This window comes from Venturia canescens, chromosome 8 (genome assembly GCF_019457755.1).
Source record: "Venturia canescens isolate UGA chromosome 8, ASM1945775v1, whole genome shotgun sequence".
NCBI classification, from domain to species: Eukaryota; Metazoa; Arthropoda; class Insecta; order Hymenoptera; family Ichneumonidae; genus Venturia; species Venturia canescens.
This window is the reverse complement of record NC_057428.1, coordinates 17,799,773-17,824,733: the sequence shown is the minus strand read 5'-3', so window position 1 is coordinate 17,824,733 and position 24,961 is coordinate 17,799,773. Positions and strand designations below refer to the sequence as shown.

Sequence of the window (24,961 nt, the reverse complement as noted above, 5' to 3'; positions counted from 1 at the left end):
TCTCCCCTAGGTTTTTTCCCCAGAAAACCATTTTTGCGCAAATGGATAAGCCAATATGTCGAGTAACAGAAACAATTGTAGTGACAAAACCTGTACCACCGTTTCATAGAGAATCGAGTGTGCCCGCGTGCGTGCACGCGTGGTCGGTTGCTCGCGTCCCATTGTTAGCATTTGATTAGTAAAAACTATTCGTAATGCTGTACATAGCTGCGGTTATACGCGTTGCGTGCATTGCTTAGCGTGCAGCGTTTGCAACTCCGACTTATCTGCATGGAATCTTGCCTGCGCGACTTCAAAGTGATACAGAAACTGTATCGAGCTCGGAACTGTGTCAAACTATCCACTATGGAGTAGATTTACTGACTGTCCGTCTTCGCTTGCCGACAACCCCATGGCTTTAGGACCGTGCGTTAGGTGCTTTGCTTTGCGTTGCGTTGCTCGGGGTATGCTTGCATCTTAGCTCGCTTGCGGACACGCGCGCGTGCGAGCATACACAAGACTCTCGAAGCTATATTACAGGCGTCACAAAACTCTTTCTGTTACTGGCCCTTGCCTCGATACTATTTTTCACGAATTACCAAAATTTTATAAATACTCATTCATGTGCAAATTTTGTAATAATAATAACATCGAGTGCGAGGACTTCCCTATCGGCTTATCTATATAGTTGCGTCAAAAAAAGGAATCTCAGAAATTAAAGAAAAAAAATGTATATTGACAAGGAGCGAATCATTATTTTTTATTAAATTTCAACTTTAATATTCGTTACGTTGTGTTTTCGTGTCTTTTATCGATTCGCACGATCTTAAGTTCTTTTATTTTGTAATTTAGATGACCGAACAGTTGCTTCAGCGAGATTGAATTTACTGTTAAAATTATGAAATAACTGTTAAAGCTACAATAATTGATAAAATTATGACCGCTACCAATTTTTATTGGTTTCTATTTTATTTGTTTATCGATTGATTGAAAAAAATTAAATCGTAAAAAAAGATTATTTTAGTCATTCAGGATAAAGTAGGATTCCACGTGTCGTATTTCGTGCCCCGTTTTCTCAATGCACTGGAATGTACAATGCGTAGCGATAACGGCACGCTCACATTCCGCGCCAGTCCTCACCCTACGCCCGCCTGGCGGTGAGTGAAGCGAAAAGCGAAACGTGTGTTGTGCCTCTCTCCCGGACGGATCTCCCCCTTCCTGTGCGCGCCGAGCGGGCCGAGCGACGTGAGTGAAGCGAATCATGTTGCGCCTGCGCCTCTCCCCTGTCTCGAGCTCCGCCCGGTGTCCGCCCGTCTCCCCTCTCTCCCACTGGCTGACCGAACGCCTCTATCCCCACTCTGCTCTGCTACTACGCTATAGCGAATAGTCCAAACACGACCAAGCATAAACGCGTGAAAACGTAAACACGTGAAGAACGAAAAGAAAATGAACGAATTATCCAAAATCCATTCGTAAATATTCACCGATTAATTGCCATAATTATCAATACACAAAATTGTATGTACCGAACCGTTGAATAAATTATGATCGTCCATTAAAATTATACATTATTTGTGGCGCTCTAATATTTATATATTAAGGTATTTTTATCAAATTTTAATTAATATTTTTTTATTTGCGACATGGCGATTAGGAATTTGCGCCGTGCAAATTCCCCATCGCCATGTCTATATTATTTTGACGATTGTTTTTCCATTGATTTCTATATACTTTTTTGTCGATTGGGAATTTGGACGGCGCAAATTCCCCATAGTTCATCTTTTGTTGTTCACAGAGAGATTAATAACAACTTTTATCGTTTTGAATCTCGGCGTGCACATTCGTTGAACAAAGAGACGCGTTATCATAGTTAAACGCAAAATTCGTGCTTCGCTAGACAAAAATTCCTACAGATATACATATAATGTTATATTATATATATGGATGTACATATGTTCAAAAGTGTTTCTTGGTAAACAAAAGTGAATGTTAAATAAATGTGTACATATCAAACTGTTAGTGCATGACTGATGTACATATATGTGAATATTTATTATTCCCGTAATAAAAATCCAATGTGATTTTCTTTAATCGTACTAATTCATATTCAAGTGCTCATGCAGCACTTCAATATTTGAATTAGCGAGTGATCAGCACTGCTGACTCCAAAAAATACAACCCGACGCTCTATCTGTACTAAATTCATTAATACTTATAACGAATGGTAAAACAGAAACATATTTTCTATCAGTATCATGCCTCTCTATGAATCTTCGTGTTCAAGCCCAGTGATGCCAATGCAAAACTTCAATGGGGAATATGCACGGTGGTGGCGTGGTGGGTAATATGCGCCATACCCATATTCTCCGTGATCCGTGATCTTCAAGACAAAAATCCCGCCATCTCTTCTCCACAGTAACGATATTTTGGCCGGCGTGAATGCGTGGAGTGGTGGCGGTTTTTTTTCTTTAATCTTTTTCGTGCTACGGGGACTCGAAGCGAGCGTGCAAAAGCAGGCAAAATTGTAAGAAGAACGAGGGAGTGTGAAGATTGTGAGGGAGGCGGCGAGTCGGATTGCCGAGAGCATCGCGCTTCGCGGTGTCGTGTTTGCAAATTTCTGTTCTGTTGAAAACCGCGAAGAGAAAAATGTGCGACACGGAACAAGAGCCCTGCGTTCGTTAAATGTTATTTTCTCATTTCCATGTATAGTGAACAAAAAACCATTATTTACGCCCTCTTTTTTTTATTTCTCATAATTCGGCGTGCTCAAGATTTTCGCGTGAGACGCTTTGGACTGTCTCCCGCTGAAACCGCGTTATATTATTTCCGTTGAAATCAGCGTGTTGAGAGAGTGAAGTAGAGGCGAGAAAGGGATAGAGAGAGAGTTCAAAACGCCTCGTACGAATTCAGTGTTTAACCTGTATTGAAGCGCGCGTCACAATGGCAAATGCTTCTCTCGACAAAGAGACGTTTTTTCGTCGTATGAAACGCATTTACGCGGCGTGGAAGGTATGTTTAGCACATTAAATCATTTTCGTAACTTCTTTTAATATTTTTTCATTTTTTACAACTCGCTTATCCTCATCGCGAATACCGCTCTTTCCAGCACTGTTATTTTACGCAACAAATTTTTCTTGCCTATATTTCTTCACTTACATTTCATGTTCTCCTTTTTCGGTACCAGGATGGCGGAGTTGATACTGATGATAGTTTCAGCAAAATGGATTGTCTCGTCGCGGCAGTTGGTGCCGATGACGAAGTTGTATACAGCAAATCTACCACGCTTCAGGTAATTTTTATATTTTTTACTTCTGGGAGAGAAAGATGTTTTCAAAAAATATGTTTAAGTTACTTGATTCAAGCTGGAATCAAAATTAAATTTTCCATTTTTAAATGTCGAGTTGAACAATTCATTTGATTCTAAATGTAAAATATCAATTTTTTCAAAAGTATTCAAAGCATCTGAATCCTATGGACTGACAGTAGTGACAACACATTTATGAAATAATAGTCACCCATTTGTGCCAACAACAAATTTATATCTGGTTTGTGTTTTATATCTGTTTCCGATGTTCATTAGACTTGGTTATTGAGCTACGAATTAGCTGACACCTTAATGATCCTTGCCGAATCGTCGATTAATTTTCTTGCCAGTAAGAAGAAAATAGAGTTTCTGAGAAAAGTGGAAAATCAAAAACCTGAAGATACTGGTGTGCCAACTGTTAAACTTTTGGTTCGGGACAGGGTATGTATTGTTACAAATTAACAATTCAGATTAAAGCTAATCTCGATTGTTCAACACAACTTTATCCAATTACTCTGACTACGAGGTTATTTTTCTACTTATTTCTGACTTCTAGGCTGACGAAGATAAAGCAAATTTTGCTAAACTCATTGAAGTGATAAAAGGCAGTAAGAAAGGAAAAACACTGGGTGTTTTCTCAAAGGAAAATTATCCTGGAGCTTTCATGGACGCTTGGCGAGCTGTGCTAAGAAAAGAATCATTTGAAACAGTACGCTATACGCACTCCTCGCTCATTCTTCTATTTCTATTCAGAAAGTGTTGGTTCTTTCTACTTAATCCTTTCTATTGATTTTAGATTGATGTTAGTGCCGCAATAGCTTATGTTATGAGTCCAAAAGAGGATAGCGAAATTCTTACTGTTAAAAAAGCTTGCCTTGTTACCTCAGACGTTTTTACCAAGTATTTAAAAGATCAGATAATGGAAATCATCGACTCTGATAGGGTATGTAAAAGAATATCTCAAAACTAATCCTACCTGTCAAAGGACGAGCTGCTTTATATCAATCATAAAATAAACTTGCAATAATTGGTCCTAATTCATTGAAAACAACATTAACTCAATACAATACAGGTACTAATTCTGCTTCTGGTAATATTATTTCAGAAAGTGAAACATTCGAAGCTAGCAGAAGGCGTTGACCAAGCGATATCCAATAAAAAATACGTAACTGGTGTCGACGTAACTCAGGTTGACATGTGTTATCCAGCGATAATTCAAAGCGGTGGAAATTATACTTTGAAATTCAGCGTTGTCAGTGACAAGAACGTATTACATTTTGGAGTTATTGTGTGTTCCCTCGGAGCTCGTTACAAATCGTATTGTTCCAACATCGTCAGAACATTGATGGTGAACCCCACGAAAGTGATTGAGGTAACGTTAAAAACTCAGAATTACAGAATCAGAAACATTGTGCATATCAAGTGATCCATTGACCAGTAACGTTTTGTTTCCCTTGGTCGTTCTAGGACAACTACAACTTTTTGTTGAACGTTGAAGAAGAGATATTGAAAAAATTAACTGCTGGCACGAAAATAAGTGCCGTTTACGAAGCTGGTGTGAAATACGTAAAGACTGAAAAACCTTCGATGATCGATCATTTGACGAAGAACTTCGGTTTCGCTATGGGCATCGAATTTCGGGAAAGCTCTTTGCTCGTCGGTCCAAAAACGCACGCAATCCTGAAAAAAGGAATGGTTTTCAATATCAACGTTGGCCTTGCTAATCTTACGAATCCTGATGCGAGTGATAGAGAGGGAAAAACTTACGCTCTTTTCATTGGTGATACCGTTATGGTTAACGAGGTAAGTTTAATCTTCAAGTTCAACAAGTTATTTCAAGTCAAAGTACTGAAATCGTCCTGCGGATTATGAAAATAGTGATGTTAAAAAACCAAATTCCCTCTTTTGAAGGGCCAACCAGCAACGAATCTAACGCCGTCGAAGAAAAAGATTAAGAACGTTGGTATATATTTGAAAGACGATGAAGAGGAAGAGGAGGAAGAAGGCAGTGGCAAGGAAAATGAAGCGAAGCCCGAAATCCTCGGTCGTGGAAAACGTTCGGCAGTTATCGAATCGAAATTACGTACGGAGCATAGTTCTGAAGAAAAGAGGAAACAACATCAGAAAGAACTGGCTCAACAACTGAACGAAATCGCAAAAGCGCGTTTGGCCCAACAATCTGGTGGTAAAGAGGAAGAAAAAGTTCGAAAATCTACGGTCTCCTACAAAAGCCTTGGTCACATGCCCAAGGAAACTGAAGTCAAGGAATTGAAACTCTACGTCGGTAAGCCGTGTTCTTCTATCGTCATCCCCAGTTCGTTTATGATCGCTTACAACAAACATCGATTTTCATGGGAAACGTTTTTTTCTTTTTAGACAAAAAATACGAGACGGTTATTCTGCCAATATTTGGTATTCCTGTGCCGTTTCACATATCGACGATAAAGAACATATCGCAATCGGTAGAGGGCGATTACACTTATCTTAGAATCAATTTCTTCCATCCTGGTGCGACTATGGGACGTGGCGAGGGCGGAGTTTATCCCCAGCCCGATGCAACATTCGTCAAAGAAGTGTTAGTTTCGAGCTGTCTCAAATTTGAGCCTACAAAATGTTACAATCATTTATAGAAAAGTTAAATATTATTGACTTTTTCTTTCTACAGGACTTACCGCAGTACAAATACCAAAGAACCAGGTGAAATATCGGCTCCATCCTCGAACTTGAATACAGCGTTCAGGCTCATAAAAGAAGTTCAGAAAAAATTCAAAAATCGTGAGGCTGAAGAACGCGAAAAGGAAGATCTCGTGAAACAGGATACTCTTGTATTATCACAAAACAAGGGCAATCCGAAATTGAAGGATCTTTACATCAGACCGAATATCGTCACGAAAAGAATGACCGGCGGTCTCGAGGCTCACACTAATGGTTTTCGTTACACATCCGTTCGTGGTGACAAAGTTGATATTTTGTACAATAATATTAAGAACGCTTTCTTCCAACCCGGAGATGGAGAAATGATTATTCTTCTCCACTTCCATCTTAAGGTACGAATTTCATTTTCGCATATAATGCAGTTTTTTCGTCGAAAAAATTTCGTCACTTAATCTCTTAATGGAAAAAATCGCTGCAAAATCTTGACTCTTGGGAAGTAAATTCAAAAATCGTTCGAATTTTTCATTTCTTTCTCGAAACGAACAGCATGCCATTATGTTTGGCAAGAAGAAGCACGTCGATGTACAATTTTACACGGAAGTGGGTGAGATTACGACCGATCTCGGCAAACATCAACACATGCATGATCGTGATGATTTAGCTGCGGAACAATCGGAGCGCGAATTGAGGCATAAATTGAAAACTGCCTTCAAGAGCTTTTGCGAAAAAGTTGAGGGTATGACGAAACAAGAAATTGAATTCGACACGCCCTTCAGGGAACTCGGATTCCCCGGTGCACCTTACAGAAGTACCGTTCTCCTGCAGCCAACTAGTGGCTGTCTTGTCAATCTCACCGAATGGGTAAGTACCTCCCAATCATTGCGAACGAAATCTTTGGTTCGAACGAACCATTCGCATTTTTTTACCTTCTGTTTTGTCCTCAGCCTCCATTCGTTATTACTCTGGAAGACGTCGAGCTCGTTCACTTCGAGAGAGTACAATTCCATCTTAAGAATTTCGATATGATATTCGTGTTCAAAGATTATCACAGGAAAGTTGCTATGGTCAACGCTATACCGATGAACATGCTGGATCATGTCAAGGAATGGTTGAAGTGAGTTATCGCACTCTGCTGCGTCTACCGTTCGCAGTTTTCCCTATAAAATTAGATTTCTGATCGTTGAAACGCATCAAAAGTTCCATTAGCATCGGCTCCATTAAAAATCACAAACTTCCAAAAAAAATTTAACATTTTACGTGATTCATTTTTCAGCTCTTGCGACATCCGCTATTCCGAAGGTGTACAGTCGTTGAATTGGACCAAAATTATGAAAACCATAACAGACGATCCAGAAGGTTTCTTCGATAGCGGTGGCTGGACTTTCCTCGACCCTGAGAGCGACGCCGAGAACGAGGAAGTCGATGACGAGGAAGAAGAGGAAGACGATGCGTACGAGGTACGAATTTAATAATTTGAACTACCAAACTTTATACGAAATTCGAAGTGAATACCAATTATTTTTTTTTTCCAAATTTCAGCCGTCGGACATGGATAGTGAGGAAGAGTCGGATGACGACTCGGAATACTCTGAAGCTTCGGAGGAATCCGACAGCGAGGGTATGCAAATGTCTCAAAAATCAACCCTCAGAGTCCTGCATTTTTTCTCATCTTAAAATGACGTCCGTTTTTTTTTCCACTTTACAGAAGAACTTGGCAGTTCGGAAGAATCGGGCAAAGATTGGTCGGACCTCGAGCGGGAAGCTGCCGAGGAAGACAAAGAAATAACGAATTATCGTGAAGATTTCAATGCTGGAAAGAAGAAGAAATCGAGCGGACACGAAACACCATCGCCTTCAAAGCACAGGTGAGGTCTAATGTGAATCTAAGTGACGAGAAGATACAATTACAAAATAAGGCATACTCAGAAAATTTGATAACGTATCCTTGTAACACGGAAATTGAAAAACTCATTTATAGACACGGACACAAGAGCTCTTCGAGTTCAAAAAACAAGAGTTCGTCAAGCCACAAAGATAGAAGATCCTCGGACAAACACAGGTGAGAATTTATTTTTTTTCGAACGTAAAACTTGTTCTCTAAATCTCTTAAAAAGTCATTGCGATTTGGTGATCAACTGACCAATTCGTATCACATTTTGCGAGCATATGACACGTTGATGAATTTTCACTCGATTGCATAAATATCGGATGAATTGTTTTTTCAATTCGATACAAAGATCGGACCGATCGCGGAGCGGGGGATCACACAAGAAAGTGTCTCCTTCCAAATCGTCCAAACACAGGTGATTAAAGCGTCACACCCAAACTATTTTTGATCCAGTTTCCCTTTCCTTGATCACAATTATATTTTGAATATTCAGATGATCTTATTCGACGACATGAAAATGAAAAAGAAATCCCAAACCCCTGCAACGAGATAAAAAACGACCCCGAATTTTCAAACAGTGAGCGATCATTTCACTCTTTCTCAAAACTTTTCTTTTTCTTCATCAAGTATTTATAAAAAAGAGAGAATAGTGAGTGATAAAACTCGATTATCGCACACGAGGAATATTCATGCTACAAAGATTGGGGTCGTTTTCGACCCAGTTGTAGAGTTCTCGATCAGAAAAGATACTACCACTTTCAAGGGTTAACAACCGGTGGAAGAAAATTCTTATATCATTCCTCTCCATTGTATAAATTTCTAACACGGTGAATTTGAAATGATCTCTTTTGTGGTATACGAAAATGATGAAGCTTAGAACAACGTCGACAAGAGCAAATGTTTCTCGAAAATTTGATTTTGTTTACAATTAAATCGATCATTGAATAGTGGAAATTTAGACGAAGCTCTCGTCAAGTTTTTACTTCCAAGAATACCACAAAAGAGTAAACTACCGCTTTTCGCACAAAAATTAATTGATAGTTAATAATATTCCTTTCGTACATTATTTCCGCAGTCCGAAGAAGTCCGACAAACACGACAAGCACAGATCATCCTCGCATTCATCTAGCAGTAAAAAACGTTCGCGCGACGACCACAGCTCCGAGCGCAACGACCGAGGTTCCAAGAGGTCAAAGTAAGCATCATTTTTTTCAGTCCAATTTTCTGTTAAATCTCATCAAAAGATACTTCATCTAAGTTGATGAAGTTGATGAAGTGGATGAATACTGTCATTTGATGATTTCTAGGAAATAAACCCGACAGCTAGCATTCGATGATAACGGAACGTGAAAAAGGCAGTGAGATTCGAGACTGCCCTTAGAGAGAGGGGGTAATAACGAAAAACGGAGCATCAATACTTACCGAAATGAAGAGGAAGAAAAAACAAAAGACCCACTTCAAAGAGAGTAACCGCGTGTGTGCGATCTTACTGCGATGAAAATTGTTCGTCAACGAGGACAGTAGTAAAAAAAAAGCAACTTGAACAATTATCCTTGTGGTTGTCGACGTTCGGAGATTTTTTATTTTTTTTTAATACGTCATAATCGCGTTCTAGTTGATAAACTTTATGGAAATATTTCATTCGGGCCATACTCAAAATTTTTCACGTCGCCCGGAGTATTATCTTATTCGTTTGTATTGCAGTCCGATTGAAACGGTTTCAGACATTCACTTATTTCTCTCCTCGGATGAACAGTTCCGAAAAGTGGCATCTTTGAACAGGACCGTGGGGCGACGACAGTGCATTTGCAATGGATCATCGATTGAACAACAAAAAAAGACAGAACGAACACACACACACAGATAAAATGAAACACAAGTAATTGCTAAGTTATTTATCATTGTACAAATCTCTATTATCAACGTCCCGTGGTTTTTATATTACCCTTAATGTACGGACAGTTCATAAGCAACTAAAATTGTTCTTTTCTTTCATAATTGCTCTGACTTTCTCTTATTATTCGATCCGGTCTTATATTTTTACGAACGATGGAAAACTAGCACGGGAATTTTGGAAACGTGATTATTTGAAAATCCTAAATTTTTTCATCATTCTTTCCACGCTGGCATAAAACCAAGAGAAATGCTCAAACGAAGGATTGTCAACATCGGACACCGCGTGAAACGAATTTAATGATTTCTATCGACGCATAAATTCCTCCGGAATTTTCACTCTTTTGAAATAATTATTTTCTCATTTTTTCGGTTTCTCGAACGCACCGAGGCTATTAACTCGATTATAATAGCTCTTCACGGTTTTTAGTCATGTTTCAGAGTTTTTAGAGGGAATCTTTCAACTGAGAGGAAATTTGGAAAAAAACGGTAGTCGAAAGAAAAATTATGCTACAAGCCGAAAGAACTTATTCCATAATTTCAGTGATTCAATTACGATTTTTGTATTCAATTAAAAATTAAGTCACTGAATTTTCATTGATTCCTAGGCATTCAAATTCGTGTCGAAAATGATTTTTATCCAAAAACGTGTGTTTCAATTATCAGGCGAACAAAAGACAGTCCGACTATAAATAAACGCCGCTTTGAGTAGTTCGTGCCATTTTTCCACGATCTCATTTATGCGGACGACACATTGAGACAAAAAGAAACGTGTGCGAGATCCTACACGTTGCTCAATGAAGGGATAACTTTAAAATTGTGGGAAGTGAAAGTACTCGAGAGTATCTTGCGAGCGAGCACATACGCACGAGGAGCATACATATATTCATGGATGTACAACGTATTTAAAAACGATGTACGAGCGTTGAGAAGAACGGTGCCGCCACAACTTTCTCCGAGTTCCAGGTCTCGTGTCATCGTCGGCATCGTCGTTGGACATACGTAATTTGTTTCAGCGACGAAGCAACACAACACTCGTACTTTTTGTCCTTTTCAATCGAGACTCTTCCTCCTCGGGTCTTGACTTGAGTACGAGCTCACGCTCAATCGCGCGTGGTGAAAGTGGTGGACAATTTGAAATTCGAGTAAAAACTCTAAGGGGAAAGGATTCCTGGAGCAAACACGACGATTGCTTAATCGTTGTTTCCCTGTGGGTAACTGAGCCCGTAATTCTATTATTAAATACTCGGAAATGCGAGTAAAAAAACTGCGGAGAAAAAAAACTTTGATTGCAGTCAGCCGAGTAATTAATTAATTTTGATGTCGACATTTCTGGCCATACGGTGAGACGGAAAAACCAAAGAAACTTGTCGCTCATTTTTATGTTAAAAAAAAAAATGTATTTTGTATAAAAATCTACAGTCTAAACTCCGGTTAACGTCATTCGCTGTACAGTATTTTTTTCAGACTGAAATAATCCGTTATTTCGCCTTTTTCTTTCACGACGGTCCTCTAACGCAGCTTTTATCGAGATAAACGAGTCCTTAACTGCGCCCGATTTGGTCGATCTGGCCCTGGAGGTTGCTCACTACCTCGGGCGGTACTTGGTCACCCAAAATCTCGAAGAGGTTGATCTTCTCGTCCCCAGGAATCGATTCGTAAGCCGCCAACTCGATGCCTTCTTGAACCTTCTGGATCGTCGCGTCCTTCGGGATCAGATACGTATTTTGCGCTTGTCTTATCGCCTCGTTGGTGAATTCTTGTCCAGCCTTCTGAGGCAAAGACCAAACCATCGATACCAACATCGCTGAAGCCACCAATAAAATCGACACTCTCATCTGCAATTTTAATGAAAAAAAAAACGAGGTCGTTAATTCTACGGTGAACGAATGTCCTTCGAGGAATCCTTTGCTCCGGTTTCATACACTTCGAAATCGAACCGCGTTCATCCTCCGTCCCCTCATGTCTCGACCCGATTATTTTTTTCTTTCACTCTATTGCGCCACTCCAGCCCCTCGGGCGATTTACTCTCGTATTTGACTTTTACTTTCGACTCTCTGGGATTTCGTGAACTCGTTTTTGGATCATGGCTCCAATAGTTCCCAGTCGACCTCTCATTTGCATCAATATCTTTCGATAAATTCTACGTTAGTTGTCACTTTTCATTTTTTTCACTCGTTTTCAACATAAAAATTGAATTCTCATTTTGCTTGCTCGACTTCCATTAAAATTTCGTGATTTTTTAAATTACAACCAAACGAAACGACCGGGTCACTATTCTTTAACATCGACCGTGACAAATTCAAAGAATTTTAGATATTTAGAATATTTTTGAAGATTTTATTTTTCCCAAAATGATCATTTCTCATAGTTATTCAATAATCGTACCACCTATCGACAAGACTCAGTAATTTTATGCTGCAATCGAAAAAAAACTGCACAAATTAAAGAAAAATTGATGATTACTGATTGTTACAACAAAAAATGATGTTTCGCGAAGGAAAATTGAGTGACGAAAATTTGCTTGGTCTCCGCACTCTTTTAAAACTGCTCTCCAATTCGAATACGTTTTACAACTTATCTGTGAATTTTCGAATTCAATTGAAATTCATTAAGATTTGAAAAATTGAGAGTTTACTCACATTGAAGTGGTTTGTGGAGCGTGTAGAGTTGAGCAAAACGGATGCGACACGAGACTAGAGGAGTGGGCGAACGAGCGAAAGCTTTTATACCCTCGTGGAGCTCGGAATATAAAAACATGAGTATACATGTACGTGGTTAACAAAAAGAAGACGTTGGGTTCCGGCGGGTGGTGGGAAATAAAGTTTCATCTCTCGCTCTGTTGTGACTCGTGGGGTCCTCTTACTCTCGCGCGATCCGAATGCGAGAACGTGGCTTTTTAATAGTGGAGAGGGAATCCCATTATGGCTCTGAGAAGATCCTTAATACGGTGTCAATTACTGTTTATGTCTTGCGCCATAGACTGGTAGGTGAAAATATTGTTTAATAGATAAAAACATAAATCAGGAGGCGTCTCAAGATTTTCAAAAGTCCAAAAGTTCGTTCGAACTTGAGAATTTCTCGTTTGCGTTCAATTTTTGTTTTCTTATTTTCAAATAACAATAATTTCTGAATAACGAGGTTTGGGCGTGTTTGCTGAAACTAACATTTTTTTCAACTTTTTCTACACGGAAAATCTCGGTCCCACGGTCGATGAAAGTATGTAAATTTACGTTTTCTAATGTAGCTCGCAATATATTTCAGTTTTGACTCCAAATGTCTCGCTTATCCTCACTTACGTATTTCGTAGCAACGAAGTTGTGTACGGTACGACTGGGAATCTACGACACAACCAATTAAGCTAAATTCAATCACGAAATTAATCACTAGTTACGTGATTGAATTTATTACATGTTATAAATGATGCGCGAGGAAGCAGCACCGGTTGAAAGACTGCCGACTTCCTATGGTGTTTAATCACGCTCATAGGAATGTGGCAAAAATAAGCTAAGGGTATTCGAACGTTGGAGAAATTTCGATAGTTTCGGAATGCTAAAAAGGTCAATGTTTTTACAAATTTCTCAGATAACTCATTTGTCGGTAGATTTAAAACGATTTCACCAACTGTCAACAAATCTTATTCTATTATGAAGAAAGTGCCGATGAAATACAATTTTCATTTTTTTCTTCGTGTATGAAAACGTATAGAAATATTTTAATATAAAATCATCGTTTTATTTATTGGACAGTTGAAAAGTACAAATGAATAACGAGACTAGATACAGCTGCCGGACTCTCTTTCACTCTCTCTCTCTCTCTTTTAGTTGTTTCTTCCTGTAATCTCTATCACCAATCAAGACTCGTCTCAACTATTATGGCAATCGACATTATCTCGTCTTTGTTAAATTATCGTTAATCGTTCTCGCTAACGCTATTACATTACGTAACTTTGTTTTCATTTTCTTCGTTCGTTTCCTAAGGAACCACTGATTTATTCACTCTACCGGCTGGATGGATATTCGGAAGACGGCGATATAACGAGAAAGAATACGTGATGATTCTTTGATGTTTCTCGAGCCGCGAATTATTAAAAGTATGATGATTATTATTAATATTCTTTTTCGTAATAATTATTTACAATTGCTATTTCATTATTTCGTTTTTGTTTCTTTATCGCTCTACTTTTCGTCTGGAAGGGACACATAAATAAGAGGTTTTTTTTCGGGCTTATAAATAATGGTAGAAAAATATACACCGTGTTTATAAACTGCCAGAATTTTGTCAGCTGCTTTTGAGTTTCCGTAGCGTTGCGTTAGAGATCCGCTGGTTTCAGCGTTTCTCCTTATTTTCTTGCTTTTCCTTTCTTTTTTTTTTATTTATTTCCTTTTAATGAGAATCGATTTACGATTTCTATTTACGCTGGTTAATATAATTATTCAAATATATACAAAATTTCGGACAGGACACAATCACGAATACACAACCAGCACTCACTAAACAAGTTTCACACGACAAATCTCTAACGCCAAAGTATAACGATACTTTTGACAGTGTACGTAAACGTTTTTTCAAGGGTTCGCAGGAGCCTACAACGACTGAACATAAACCCTTTTTCTTCACAGTAAAATTAGATTTTTTTGAATTTTCATTTGACGTCATTAAAAATTCAACATTTTGTTTTTAGTTAATGACAAAATTTTATTTTTTTTTTACTTTATGTTATACGCGTATCGACTCTTTAGACCTTGCTTCGATTTTGTTTGACACAACAAATGAAATTGAGCAGTTACGCGCTCTATATCATCGCGATATTGACGTTTTAAGGATCTGTCAAAAACACTTGTTTATTTTCACTTTCAATTGACTTTAAAACGAAAACTTGCTTCGTCGAATATTGCTCCGGTCGAAAAAATTCCCCAACGAATTTTTTTAATCATCACACATTTGTCGTTATATGCCAAGAGCGAATAATGATTGAGTGTTATTGTGTAAAATAAAGTAGCACGGATAAAAAATGTCGAACGAATGGAAATCTCATTTCACTATCATGATGCCTAATTAAATGACATCCTTCGATCATGTACGGTCCAGAATTGCAAGTAAAATAAAATTCTATCGTTTATTCACGCTTCTTAGCTTCCTTACTTAGCGTTGGCACTTGACGTAATGTTTTTTTTACTTTTCATCTTTTCCTATTTCCACGTGGTCCTCAAATTCACATATTAAATAATTCGTACGATTTTTCTGGAGACTGAGCGTCGATGACGAAATATCTCGGATGAGCAGATTATGATTTTGCAATGGAGAACTATGCCGCTTTTTCCGGTATCCGGCGGTCTTCTTTTGCTCTCGTAATAGTAGTTTCCGCTCTAATCGCGCTCAATAAAATCGTTAAGATCTCTCCTCCTCTTACCTCCTTCCAAATATTGATCGTTACGTTGGAAGATTGGAATATATACTCATGGTAATTAGTCTTCTATTCGCCTAAATATTTGAATATTTAATGTTATTATTTAATCGAATAACAAACGTGTTATTGTCGAGATTATAAAAAACTACACGTTGGGACTGTAATCTCACGGACGACGTCCGTTTCCTAAACTATATTTACATATATAATAGATATATATATATTTCTCGCTATCTTTTGTCATAATCTATATGAATTTAGCGGGGTATAAAAACGGACGATGCCCTGATCATTTGAACCTACGATTCATCGTTTTCTCTTCTCACCCGGAACACGTAAAATATTTACGTGATTTTACATTTGCTTCTGCTGCTCTCAACTGTACTCTTTTTTCCTTTTACTCCATCATTCAATCAAGGCGATGCGGTGCCTCTCACCTGCTGAACTCGAGAAGCGGCTTCGCGATTCCTTCGGTGTACGCCTTGTGGACTGCGTCGCACACGAACTTGTACTGACTCTGCGAAGAGTATGAAAACAATATTCATTCAATAAATTTGAGTCATTGATGTTTTGATGAATTTGTAAACAAATAAAACGATGCGATTCATCATTCGAATCGAAACATTCGGCACGATAGAATCAGAAACGACGAATCGAACAAATTTGTTCTATCTATAAATTGCTTTCTTCGTTCTTTTGCCAAGACTTTATATTTCCTAGAACACTTATTAAATATCGATCGTGAAAATAGCTCACAGCATTCTGTATCATCATCGCTCGTTGATCCCTCATCGATCGTACAATATCCAATGGATACACCGGTTGATTAGCCTCGATAAGACAAAGAGCAGTCTCCATCAGAACGAGTACACCGGTTCGTCCAATCCCAGCTGAACAATGAACTACAGCGGGTTCGACTATACCAGTCCGAGCGGCTCTTACGCGTTCTGTAAACGTTGTGAATTGTCGCCAATCGCTGGGTACCCCATGATCCGGCCAGCCGCAATATTGCATGTGTGTTATGTCCCTTTCTTCGGCGGTCTGAAAACATCACACAAAGTCGCTTATGAATACAAAACAACTCGAATAATAATTTGATGTGAAGAACTGAAAAATCGAAAAGAAATTTTATTTTCAATTCTTCAAAAGAAAACTAACGTTTATATCGCGAAGTATAAATTCACGGAACACGAATGTATCTTCAATCTTTTCCGACGTGGAAGTTAGTGTGAGGTTCCGAAGGGTGAGAGTTTCGTTGAGGGCTGGCCAGTACTGATGACACTTTGTACGCCCACGTTCAACGAGGGTCGTAAGCATGACGACCAATGTACTTCCAGCCTCGAGTACCATTTGCCAGAAATCAGCAACGGTCGACGAAAGTGGACCTTGCGTCGCTATATAACGATTGATTATTCCTGAGCCTGGTATCTCCATATTTACGTAATTCGCGTTTATGTAGTCTCCGTTCGAACAGCCCATGAGAATGACTCGTGTGACGTCATCTGTAGTGAACGAAAAAAAAAACATTGTCATTTGTTTCATGACTGTGCATACAGAATTGAAAGAATTTTAATATCTACAAATTTATAGCTTTCTGTGCCTATTATTTTCAAGAAATTGATGAAAATTTATGAAAATTAGTTGCAGTTGCTTACAAGGTGAAATGTCGCGATACCGATTTTTGTTCTGATTCTCGGATTTTTTCGACTCGAGAGAAGTCAATTCGGGATTCTTCCGATAAAGTTGCTCGTACTGTGCGATCAGAGCTCCGCTTGCGAGACCATCCGCAAGCAGGAGCATCGATTGTGCCAGAGCATCGGAGCCTACGGCCGCGTGAGGTGCGTCCGGGACGTACCTGCATTGATATTCTCGATTAAAAACACATTTCGTGAGATTCGAAGGTAATTTAAATGGCTTTACGAAATACCTGTAGGGAGGCTCCTCTTCGGAGGTTTCGTCGGTGCCAGCCAGTGCGTTGGGTCTGACGGTCAGAGTGAGCTCACCGTCGCCTGTGTCTCGCGATTGTCTTATCAGATCGACAACGTGCTCGTGACGCATCCCATTGACGTCGATCCCATTGATGTAAACGACCTAAAAAGAAAATTTCAATGATTTCAATGATTTCAATAATAGAATGAAGCTTATATCTATCCACAACGGAGGAAGATTGTGCTACAAAATAAAAAATTACAATTTCGATTGTGTATAACGAAAACGAGGATCTTCGAGTGTCGATTATTTTACTGTGTAACCGGAACAGTTACAAAAGCCCCATTTGTCTTTCATAGACTTTCTCCCATTGACCAAAAATCGACGTCGTCGTGTCGGAGAAAGTAGGAAAATAATGCTCGCGACTCAAAAACAATGTGACCAAAGAACAAAAATTCTCTTACTATTCGACATCGAGATGAGTTTATAAGGAACAATGAAAAAATCAAAGCGTTTTGTTCTCACCTGATCGCCTTCGTTTAACTTGGGATAGCAACGATCGGCTGGTGTGTTTGGAGCTACGCGAGAAACCAAGATGGGCATAACAAGGTCCTGTCCCCCTTTCACGTTGAATCCAAAGCGGCCTTGTTCGTCCGGCGTTAATCGTATCGTCACAAAACCGTCCTCAGGTATCTGTTAAACATTGTCATTATTATTATTTGTTCACACACTGATTTTTCCGCGTTTCGTTGAAACGAGACGATAGCTTTTCGCGATCTTCTACGGCTGCTAATACGCGACGCAGTATTTTCGTTGATATTTTCGATCGTACAGAACTAAACACTCCGATGGATTGAAAAAAAGTGGAACGGGACGCGGAGGAGTTGTCCGAACGGACGCTCGGAGACCTCAACGTCTTCTCGCCGTTTGTCGAGCGTCCGTTACGCCCACGGAATAATTACCGCTCGTCGCGTTACTCCATTATGGAAATTGGATTCATTGTATTCGCAATGAGTAAGCGTCATTCGTTTCTCAGTCCTCAAAGCAGTGACACACACGCAGACTACCGTTTCTCTATGTTTTCTTAGCAGCACTGATATTATCGATGCGTTTACATGTGCAAGACACACGTATCAATTCAAGAAGCGCATGTTTGTACGTTTTTTTTATTTTTTATTTTCCTTTTTTCACACTTGGTTCTTACGATATAAATACGAAAATTTCCGGAAGGTAACACACCTGTTTTCATAACGTAATTACGACAGACAGGAATATGCAATTACCATTTTTTTTATTATTATCGTTACTGGAACTTGGTCTCGGGTATATTGTCATCTAATTGCAGTTTTCATTGTTTCAAAACCTCCGCCTGCAGCGACATAACTCAAAAAAACATTCGCGATTTCACAATTTTTAATTGAGGACCGACGAAAACAACATTTTTTTTCTTTGGTTTTTCGATTATCCGAAGTCAGCTGTCAGTTTTAATTAAAAAAAAAAACGATCACTCGTTCATAACTATTCATGTTTGATCACGTAAATCACGAGTCGCTCGACAGCTTACTTCATTCGAATTTGTCGCGGTTAAAAAAGTGAAATATCGGCTCGATTTTCATGAATAAATAACAGTGGCTATTAGTACACAAATAAACTGCTACAAGCTACTTCAAAATCCCATTAATCGGACACACAATCCTCGCAATTAATAATTCGTGGTCAGTTTGCCAAATATTTAACAAAAACTATTAATTCTTACCGGCGCACTTTTGGTAAGTGATAAAAAATCAAAAAATCACGAATCGTTTGACGGTCGATCGAAACTGAAGTTAGTTGATCTTACAAAGGACGAAAGTATTTCAACGTGATGAAAAATAAAAAAATTCGAATATATTCGCTAAACTTTTTAATCAAAATGAACAAATGACTGACTCAATAATCATGAAAAAAGCCTCAGAGAATTCCGGCCAAAACAAACAATAAGAAAACAGTTTCGATTCAAAATAGAAAACGATCGGACTCGAGAGTCACGGCCATGGAAATTAAGTCATGTTCGAATTGTCAGAATCAACCTGCCCTTCCCGTATGAGACGATCTTTAATAATAGTGTTCCAAGAATGAATTATTAAGACGAATGAGAATATTTTTTTTTTTTAAATCCACCGAAAAGCGAAAGTGGAAATATTACCTGCGGTGCAGGCGAGCTCGTTGGTTCGCTGTAGTCCGGAATTTCGTAATTGTTCCTCTCAGTGGTGGTATCGTCGTCGACGTAGCTGAGTATACGAGATCCGAGGACAGGTGAGAAAGCACCGCCGCCCCCCACTTGTGTGTGCGATCCTGTTATCTCGTCTCTGAGGGACACAAAACCACCCTCACTGTGTTGTCGAGCCAGTTTCGTGCGTATCGCATTCGTCATAGACATTTTTTGATCGTTTTTTGTTTGTTTTGCGGGATGAAGGTGAGCGTGCATGAGGGAACGAACAACATGAAACATACAGAGATTAAGATAAAGGAGATTTATAGCTGATTAAGCGATTTCCTGAATGGCTCGGAGGATTATCCACCGAGGAAATAAATTTGTTACAAATTCGTCTCGTTCCAAATTCCGAAAGATAAATTTGGACATTTATTGTGATTTGAGATTTGAGAACTAGAGGAAAATGTTGAGTTGAAGGGAAGCAAGTTCGTGGAGTTCCAATTATTCGAGTTCATATTTTGTGGATCATTCGTTTCTTTGAAGTTGGAAAATAAGGAATTTTTCGTAATTTTTATACTGACTCGTCACTCGGGTTTCCTTCTCCCCAGGCTTGTCGCGGCTCCCGCGATCCCAATGATTGTACTTTGTTGTCATAGGGCCGTGGCGGTCGTCCAGGTGGCATCGAAAGTTTTCCCTTTTCTTCGACCACCGGACCTTGATTAACACCGTGCACGAGACGTTTGCTCGGCGATCTGCCGAAAGACGAACTACATTATTCGAAGAATGCCTCGTAAAAAAATGGACTATGGCGCCAGCCGAAATGAAAATAAAAAAAAAAAACTAGGAAACGAAGTGAAATATTGTTTGATTCCCTCTCAGTTTTCTTAGGTCAAATGCTTTACCTGATGAAAGTTCTTTCCACTCGAGCTCGATGCTTCCCGTCCTCAACGGTCTGAAATTCAGTCCTCCCGCTGTACGTAAAACGACTACTGAGCGTCAGGGGGAAACGTCGTGGACGCATTTTCGGACTGTGTAGCCTGAAAAATGTGTGATGCTCCACGCAAGCTTTCCACAAATTTTTTGAGCTGCGATAAGTCTGCATGTTGAAACCAAGAAGAGTGTCGTAGTTTTCGGACTGTGGACAGAAAAACAAAAATTTTCTCAACAAATGTTATAAAACAATGCACCGACAATTTATTTTTTTGCAATTAAACTTCAATGCACTGTAAAGCAGTTTTTAGAACTGGCATTTTGTAACAGAAAAACTATGCAATTCTCAGCTCACCTGTTCACGTCGGAGTTGAATAAAGAACTGCTTCCGTTTAAAGGATATTTTGACGATTTTTGACCACGAGAATACGTTGATACGAATGTTGTTTTGGAATACTACGAGACCAATGGACGTGACTCCCAACTGAATTTCCTTATTTGTGGAATCCTGAAAAATGACATTTATTCGTTTATTTCAACGTCTCAATCTTCAATGATAGAAACAACGAATAATTATGAGGAACAACTAATCTATCGAGGTTGTATTGTTCATTAGAATTCTTCGTAATTTATATTTCCACTTGAGGTTTTGGTACCAACGTACAAATATCCATCATGCTCAACAGATAGCTTTTTTTTAACGACAGGTGAAAGGATTTAAAACAAATCTGATGAAATTACGATTGACAACAGCAAAAACGTGCATACCCTTGCCTTATGTAACTCAACGCCGTACATCTCGAGCCGTTTCGCATGGTCCAGAAAATTGTATTCAGCATCCGCAGGCAACTGACCTCTGCGAACAAAGATAAAAATGAAATAACAGTCGAGAAATGTACCTAAAAAGTATTTGAAAATTTCATTTTCATGCAGTGTGATTGGAAGTCTGCTGATCATTGTGTTTTGCGTATTTATTGCTCTACAGATGACGTAATTGAATTTTTTTACTTGTGCAGTTTGTGAAGTTCCGATATCTTTTTCTCCATTTCTTCCGTTTGACCGGGAATAAGCTGCAGCCTTGAGAGATATCCTGGTCCATGTTCCTCCGGATGATAATCCCCCAATTCCGCTGTAAATTTCCAGTTTAATTGACATTATAGAATGAAGGTGTATGCGCGAAAATGAATGAGAAAAAGTAATATTTTGTAACAATCCTCATTTTTCATTTGAAGAAAAAATTGACAAGTCTCTTACACTGAACCGTGTAGCTGGCTATAAGACAAGCTGTGCTCGGTGGCAGTTGAAGCCGTCCTTGCAATATGTCCCTTCGTATTTGAAGATAGAATTGATACCTCGTGTATTCCTCTTGCAGTTTGCTCGGATCCGAAACGTAAAATTTAACGCGAAAGAAAAATTGACCACCTTGAAAAAATGAAAGGCTTGAGTGATTGGAGTTTCAGTAAGAATGAATTTATTCCAATTGTCATTCTAACATTGAATGAAAATTTTATGCAGTTTACACCGTTCTTTTATTTAGTAACTGAAATATGATCTTTACCCTTACTTCTTATTTGTTTCTTAACAGGTTTCGCAGGGTCCAACCAGCGCTGCATAGAAAAGTAAAACATTATTCACGATCCAGAAATTTCACAAATTACTCGTCCCAACAGTAGCTCATACGTATTTTCTGTTCTATTAAAAGATTTTCAGCATACCATGACATCTGGATTTGGACACGTAGATGTTGTACTACCGTTTTCAGCATATTGCAACCCAAAATAATCCTTTTCTATAAGCTCCAGATGTTGGAAGACGAGGTCCAATAAAACTTGGCCTTTTGCTCTTTTCTGAAACCAATAATGATGATATTATTAACGTTATATTTTTAAACGGCTTGTTGCTATTCCATGTAACAAAATCGATAGACTTATTTATTCTTTATTAACTGTACCCACTGAAAACTAGAAAAACATTCGTGTAAAAAATACACTTTTATCTAATTTTCATCTTTTGTCTACTCGTGAAAGCTCCCACAAAGGAAATACGTTTCACTATTGATTAAGATGTTTACTCACATCCAATTGGAACGTGTGCTGAGTGTCATCAAGAAATACAACTGTCGCTGATAGCGATTTCAATCTCCGATCGCGCGCCAGCTCGGCTCCACGAACGTGGTAGCTCCCACTGGAGCCACTCAGCGCTCGTCTCGATACACTCTCGATCATGTCAAGTATACGTAGCCGATTCAGCCACCCTCGCGACACCACCTCCCTGCCACGTGGACCACCTACAACAAACAAGCAATTGATTGAAACTTGTAGCATTGAGGTAAATGCTTAAACATTTTTTAGCTGATTGAAACACAAAGCAGCGAAAGTAACAATCTGTTATTTTTGTTGAAGCTTTCTTTCGATGCAATATTTTATATCGCTGCAGATTTTAGGTTTACATATCGAATAGCCAAACTCAATGATAGTGTAATGTTAAAATAAAACAAGAAAAACCACATGTCATGATTGTACATTGATAAAATAATATTTCAAACTTCTCTGTGGCTTTCTTTATCTTTTAATGCAATAGAATTGAATGTCATATTATTGAGTGCTAAACAGTTCCAAAAGAATTGGCAAAACACATATTGAAACAAGTCGAATAAATATTTGAAGTGTAGTAACATGTGTAAAGAAGGAACATCTCTAGAGGACTCGTGTAATGGAAACCCCTACATTTAAAGAATGAATGGAAAATTATTGTCATTTCACTTCAGAGTTCAATATTCTTTGGGAGCTCCCACATTTACCACAGAGCTGCATAAAAAATGACTTTTATTGCCTATTGGTTCTCAAATTTTCTCAACTATTCACAATGCCCAATGTTTGATAGTCTTTTGTATATATCAGTAAAAATGCCATGGTAAACTTATTGTTAGGCTTATTTGGTTGACATTCTGGTCGTTACGAAGCAAGAGTTACTTCTGCAGAGGCAAAAAAAAAATTTTTTCACTCTCAAATCATCAAAGGCTGGTACAAAATATTTTATTTACATTGAGCTTCTGTCATTTTTCCGGAAGTTCCTTCAAAAAACGTTGGTTTCTGCCAATGCGGCAGGTGCATCGATTGCGTAATAGCGCTAATCGTTCAAGCTCATGTGAGAGGATATTTTGGCTTATGCGCCAAAGAATAATGTGGAGCGGGGCATTCTCAAAATAGTTATTCTCTCGTTTCTCTACGTCCAAGACAAGAGTAACTCCGACAGTGGCTACTTTTTTACCCCCGACTTTCTCCCTTTTTTCTCAGCCTCAAGCGAGCTTGATACTGCTTTTTTTGTTGCAGTTCTCCCCAATTCTCTCATAACAAGCTACAATTTACGAACTCTGTATTTACTCGAATTCACGAACAACAATTCATTTTTAAATGAAAATACGAAATTGTGGAAACTTACATTCATGATACGTCGTAACTCAACGATTTCGGTGATTTTTGTCTCCTCCAACTTTGCAGCAATTGCTATAGATATTTTGCTGTTTAGATATTTTTATCACAAACTTTTCGAATTTGGCACAAAATTCATCAACTCCTTCTTTTCCAGGATATTCTTTCCGAACAATTCAAAAAATCAAATTTGACACCATTCACGAAAACTGATGGTTGACACCTGCTTCAGGAGCATTTCGATTTTGATGCTTTATGTGCTTTGGTGCCAGGAAACAAGCACCTAATTTTTATTTCGTCTTTCTTCAATCACATTTAAATTATACAGGAAGAAATAGGCACGTTCATCCGTATAGTCCGATATTTAGCGATTAACCGGAATTTTTTTTCGCACTTTTAAGATACTCCCATGAAAGAACGGTTCGAGAGTAACGTTACACAAGATTTAAAGTTTAAATTGAAGGTCAACTGACAACAATTATGTAAAAAAATTTACAGGGTGTAAAATGACTCGAATTGAAACACTTTGCGGAGTACTATAAAACTTTCACTGGTCACCGAGGCTGCGAGAACAATCTCTCGTGTTATACACCTCACGGGATTATGAAGCTTTTATTTTTTCTGAGAATCTCGTTGAAAAATTGTAGACTAAAATGAAGATTGAACCGATAGTTAAAGCATTGATCCTAGTTATGCTTTAATTGCTACGGGAACGAAAAATAAAATTTGGTGGTCACAACCACTGATACGATAATTGACGACTGTCAAGAGCCATTTCGTAACTCAACTTTAGTGCTCTCCACTCTCGCGTCTCTTGGACGGTATTGGTGATGAAAAAAAAGGGACACCCACTCAGGCACAAATCACATGCGCCTTTTTCTTCTCCCTTTCTATCACTCTCATTTTCAGGCTCTTTCTTTCCTCTCTCTTTCTTTCACTCACCGTCCATGAAACCTGGAGAGAAAATTTACTACCTCTTATAACTATGTGGAATAATAATAAAAAAAATCGGTACGTGGGCGCGCTTATGCCTGCGTAACACGCGAAAATTTTAGTTTCTTTTTGATCGTTAAGAAGGTTACGATTAACACACGGAATATCCACTACCTCAACGCATTCTTGAATTATTTATAGTCGTTAAACACATTTTTGCAATAAAAAAAAATAGCGCCTAGCTGACGCTTACGGTGAAGCGACTGCATATAAATGTGTGTTCGCGATTATATATGCAATTATTCTATAACTGTGTATTCACGAATACTAAAATCCGTTGTTGTGTTTGTGTCCTTAGATTAAAATTTGCACGTAAGATGGTCCCGCATTATTCGCTACGTGGAAAAAGTCCCCT

General features: G+C 38.6%; 3 protein-coding genes across 11 annotated transcripts; 1 reads left to right on the top strand and 2 right to left on the bottom strand.

Moving 5' to 3' along the window:
* The first annotated feature begins 2,349 nt into the window (after window positions 1-2,349).
* Window positions 2,350-9,824, top strand: dre4 (SPT16 homolog, facilitates chromatin remodeling subunit dre4). Of its 2 annotated transcripts, XM_043425384.1 has the most exons (19): window positions 2,350-2,988; window positions 3,164-3,268; window positions 3,560-3,724; window positions 3,840-3,992; window positions 4,080-4,226; window positions 4,389-4,655; window positions 4,751-5,086; window positions 5,195-5,567; window positions 5,660-5,858; window positions 5,949-6,330; window positions 6,485-6,799; window positions 6,883-7,052; window positions 7,212-7,395; window positions 7,478-7,556; window positions 7,644-7,803; window positions 7,917-7,997; window positions 8,176-8,241; window positions 8,902-9,021; window positions 9,134-9,824. In XM_043425384.1, the coding sequence occupies exons 1-19, from the start codon at window positions 2,920-2,922 to the stop codon at window positions 9,138-9,140; spliced, it is 3,378 nt and encodes a 1,125-aa protein (XP_043281319.1). In that variant the 5' UTR covers window positions 2,350-2,919; the 3' UTR covers window positions 9,141-9,824. The 2 variants fall into 2 exon arrangements, with proteins under 2 accessions (XP_043281319.1, XP_043281320.1); XM_043425385.1 differs by lacking the exon at window positions 8,176-8,241.
* Window positions 9,825-11,096: 1,272 nt separating this feature from the next.
* On the bottom strand, window positions 11,097-12,507 carry LOC122414282 (uncharacterized). The gene is made up of 2 exons (XM_043425399.1): window positions 12,362-12,507; window positions 11,097-11,557 (listed from the first exon to the last, which is right to left on the bottom strand). The coding sequence occupies exon 2, from the start codon at window positions 11,555-11,557 to the stop codon at window positions 11,264-11,266; it is 294 nt and encodes a 97-aa protein (XP_043281334.1). The 5' UTR covers window positions 12,362-12,507; the 3' UTR covers window positions 11,097-11,263.
* Window positions 12,508-13,432: 925 nt separating this feature from the next.
* Window positions 13,433-24,839, bottom strand: Ptpmeg (protein tyrosine phosphatase Meg). 8 transcript variants are annotated; one of them, XM_043425386.1, is made up of 18 exons: window positions 23,624-24,839; window positions 23,226-23,539; window positions 22,258-22,469; window positions 21,898-22,029; window positions 21,741-21,789; window positions 21,437-21,604; window positions 21,191-21,311; window positions 20,951-21,038; window positions 20,538-20,690; window positions 20,155-20,387; window positions 19,834-20,019; window positions 19,244-19,430; window positions 17,584-17,751; window positions 17,057-17,220; window positions 16,785-16,984; window positions 16,288-16,631; window positions 15,886-16,170; window positions 13,433-15,646 (listed from the first exon to the last, which is right to left on the bottom strand). In XM_043425386.1, the coding sequence occupies exons 2-18, from the start codon at window positions 23,293-23,295 to the stop codon at window positions 15,563-15,565; spliced, it is 2,844 nt and encodes a 947-aa protein (XP_043281321.1). In that variant the 5' UTR covers window positions 23,296-23,539; window positions 23,624-24,839; the 3' UTR covers window positions 13,433-15,562. The 8 variants fall into 8 exon arrangements, with proteins under 8 accessions (XP_043281321.1, XP_043281326.1, XP_043281323.1 ...); XM_043425391.1 differs by having other exon boundaries at window positions 19,244-19,406; XM_043425388.1 differs by having other exon boundaries at window positions 20,957-21,038.
* Between the last annotated feature and the right edge of the window lie 122 nt (window positions 24,840-24,961).

Excerpts from the sequence above, each read along its gene's own strand:
- Ptpmeg (XM_043425386.1), bottom strand. The coding sequence starts at position 23,295 with ATGCACCTGCCGCATTGGCAGAAACCAACGTTTTTTGAAGGAACTTCC. Across the intron at positions 21,312-21,436 it reads AGCCAGCTACACGGTTCAGT|CGGAATTGGGGGATTATCAT; the intron begins GTAAGAGACTTG and ends GGAAATTTACAG. Across the intron at positions 15,647-15,885 it reads CGATGATGATACAGAATGCT|AGTCAGTACAAGTTCGTGTG; the intron begins GTGAGCTATTTT and ends TACTCTTCGCAG.
- dre4 (XM_043425384.1), top strand. The coding sequence starts at position 2,920 with ATGGCAAATGCTTCTCTCGACAAAGAGACGTTTTTTCGTCGTATGAAA. Across the intron at positions 4,656-4,750 it reads ACCCCACGAAAGTGATTGAG|GACAACTACAACTTTTTGTT; the intron begins GTAACGTTAAAA and ends TGGTCGTTCTAG. Across the intron at positions 5,568-5,659 it reads GGAATTGAAACTCTACGTCG|ACAAAAAATACGAGACGGTT; the intron begins GTAAGCCGTGTT and ends TTTTCTTTTTAG.
- LOC122414282 (XM_043425399.1), bottom strand. The coding sequence starts at position 11,557 with ATGAGAGTGTCGATTTTATTGGTGGCTTCAGCGATGTTGGTATCGATG.